Consider the following 2,941-nt stretch of genomic DNA (forward strand, 5'->3'; position numbering starts at 1 on the left):
CTGATCACAGTGGTCGCAGTAGCGCTGCCGGAGCCGGAGCAGCAGCAGATTTTGCACTTAACCCCTCAGGCTGGGCTCTCGCACACCTAGCTACTTACTAGCAGAGGGAGAGAAGGGCCAGCCTGTGATTTCCAGAGGTGTTTTTAAAACCAAATCATGAGGGAAAATGCTGACACAGCTGCCACTGCCCTCCCAAAAAACAACTCATGTTATACAAAGCATCACACAGACTCCCCTCTCCACCCTGGAGGCAGGATCATTTTACAAGGCAGCCGGTCCACGAGCTTCTGGATTTATTTCATTTTCTGCAAGGCAGGCAGGGATTTAACCCATTTCTATTCCGAGAGTTTAGCTATGTGGCTCACAGAGGTAACCAAAAGTTTGCAAGGCCACATTTGGTCTTCTATTTTTTTTCAGTTCTTTAAAGCTATTGTTAGACACCCTTTAAAAGACTCCAAATATCTCATTTCCAAAGGATGTGTGAAGTTGATGAAAAGTGCTGGCTTGGCAGCTGAATTTCTCAATTGTACTATTAGTTACCAGGAGCAACAACAGCTTTCCATCGCATGGGACCCGCAGCCCCCCAGACCTGGAGGGAGCACGACAGGGAAGGCACCCTGGCGAAATGCAGCAAGAGGGTACTTCCATCTCTGTGTCCCATCTAGGCCTGATCCAAAGCCCCTCAGTCTCAGTGGCAGTCTTCCCAAACTGCTTTACAGGGCTTTGGAGAAGGCCATCCATTGGGGTCCATTTTGAATGACTTGGTAAGCCCTACAGGACACAGAGAGCAGTGGCGAGACATGATACCACCCTCCCCAGCAGAAGTGTAATGAGGAAGTCGTGCTCCCTAGGCAGTGGCAGTGCCCAGGTCCTCAGCTGCCATTCTTGTGCCACCTCTAAAGATGCCCAGAGCTGGTGCCCACTCACCTCCCCCTAGTTATGCTACCACTCCTCAGTACAAGCATTACAATGACACACTGCTTTAGGAAATGCAGCCAACGTGCTTAACCTCTACCCGCCTGGCATGCAGCCCAAATCACAGCCCCAGCTACTGCAGCCAGTTACTTGCTCAAATGGCTTTACACAGCAGCTGCCCCAAAAGCACGTTGCTCCCCATTAAGCAAAGTGACAGCCTACCTGAGTGAAGCGTCGGACTAAGCAGGTCTTCCCCACGCCGGCGTTGCCGATTAAAACAATTTTGAACAGGAAATCATAATCTTCCATACTCATTTACGCAGCTGCAAGGGACGGAGAAAGGCAAGTGAGCCAAAGGGGAAGTCTCAGCCGAGGTTCAGCCAGCTGCCGGGTCTGTGCCTTGCTCTGCTCTCAGGAGCCTAGCATGTGATTTCCCTGCAGGGCACCACGAACACAACTGTGCTTGCCTGGTCCCCTCCCACAAGAGGAACCAGTAAAACCCCTTCCAGTCTTTACTGGTGAACTTTATTCCTCCAATTAGTCAGAACAAAGGTCACCACAGGGCTTGCACTGCTAATGAGATAACGTGATTGCATTTGCAAAGGTGAAAGGACTCTGATAATGTGACACACAGAAGTACTACATCACCACCCAGACAGCCACATCAACACCTCTGACGGGGATCTTTTCTGCCTGGAAGAACGGCAGTCTGTTGTAAAGAGATGCCCGAGTTTGGACTCTGTTCACCTGTCTCCTCATTGCTCAGCTTTCTCAATTATACAAGCCTGCCTGACTCCCTTTCCTTAGGCAGCCTTATAGGCACCATCATGTAAACCTCAAAGAGTCGTTTCCTACGTTCCTTTAAACGTTCAGTTCCCGAGGCATCTGCTCTGCTGGATGGCTTGGCGAACGCCACTTTTCTTCTGAAGCGAACGTAGTATTTATTCCTGCTAAAACAATCGGGAACCAGAGGCCCATTGTGTGAGACATCGTACGGACACGGAGGAAAGGAGCCAGGCCCACCCCAGAGAGTTCACAAACCAGATGTCTGACAGGACAGATAAAACCGAGAGAAACAGGCATGTGAGGGGTTATCGACAGGGAGATAACAATAAAACAAACCGTGCCGAGCATAAAGCCAAAATCTTGCCCAATGAGTGTCATGCAGGTGGAGTTTGTAGGAGAAATGGCTGAAGCAAGAATTGCAGAAAGGGTTTAAAAAGAGATGATAATACCAAATAACTGGAGGATGACAGATTTATGTATGTAGCCAGAGAGTTTGGCCAGGCATCTGGGGAGTAGACAGAGGATCCTGAGAAAACCACAGCCCACCCTGCCTTCATTGGGAGAGCAAGGGCGGAGGTGCCAGATCGGACTGGTTAAGCGAGGAAAAGCCTTCAAGGCCTCCTTGGCTTGCGTTTGGTGCTGGAGGAAGATGACCCGGTGAACAGATAGAGAGGAGCAAGTTGTGGTCAGACCAAGAAGTTGGGACTTATTGCTCTGCAAGTTAGGGCTCATGCAGATAGAAACAGAAAAGCTTCATCGTGGCCTGCATGTCTGGGCCTAGAGATAGCTATGGCTTGAAGATTACAGACCCAAGTAACTGAGAGGACAGTGGGAATCTAGGTAGTCTGGAAAATACAAGTTTCTCCAAGTCATCCTGCCAAGGTATACCTTCACCAAGAAGGATCGTTCTTTATTAGCAGGGACCTACCAAAATCGTGACTGGGCAATTTTCACGGAAAACATGATTTTGAGCAGCCTCCAGGATTTTGGCAGGCTCGCCGCAAAACAAAAGCAAACAAACAAAAAACGCACCGGCAGGCAGAGAAAAAGCTGGGAAGCCCTGCTGTCTTGGAGCACGGGCAAGAGGGGGAGGCAGAGGATGGAGGGGAGGGCAAAAAGGGGGGCAGCAGGGCAGGGCTACTCCACCTTCCCCCCGTGCTGCAAGACTGCAGGGCTTCCCAGCCCCATCCCCAAGCAGTGGGCAAGTTATTCGGGGGGGGGGGGGGGGGGGGGGGGGGGG

General features: G+C 50.8%; 1 protein-coding gene across 1 annotated transcript in view; it reads right to left on the reverse strand.

Annotated features, from left to right (window-relative positions):
* Nucleotides 1-1,955, reverse strand: part of RAB30 (RAB30, member RAS oncogene family) — a 32,025-nt gene extending 30,070 nt beyond the window's left edge. The window contains exon 1 of the mRNA XM_019524725.1: nucleotides 1,138-1,955. Coding sequence (XP_019380270.1) covers nucleotides 1,138-1,230 — 93 coding nt within the window. The 5' untranslated portion in view covers nucleotides 1,231-1,955. The remainder of the gene's footprint in view (nucleotides 1-1,137) is intronic.
* Between the last annotated feature and the right edge of the window lie 986 nt (nucleotides 1,956-2,941).

This window comes from Gavialis gangeticus, unplaced genomic scaffold, assembly GCF_001723915.1.
Source record: "Gavialis gangeticus isolate Ggan-Ray unplaced genomic scaffold, GavGan_comp1, whole genome shotgun sequence".
Lineage (NCBI taxonomy): Eukaryota > Metazoa > Chordata > Crocodylia > Gavialidae > Gavialis > Gavialis gangeticus.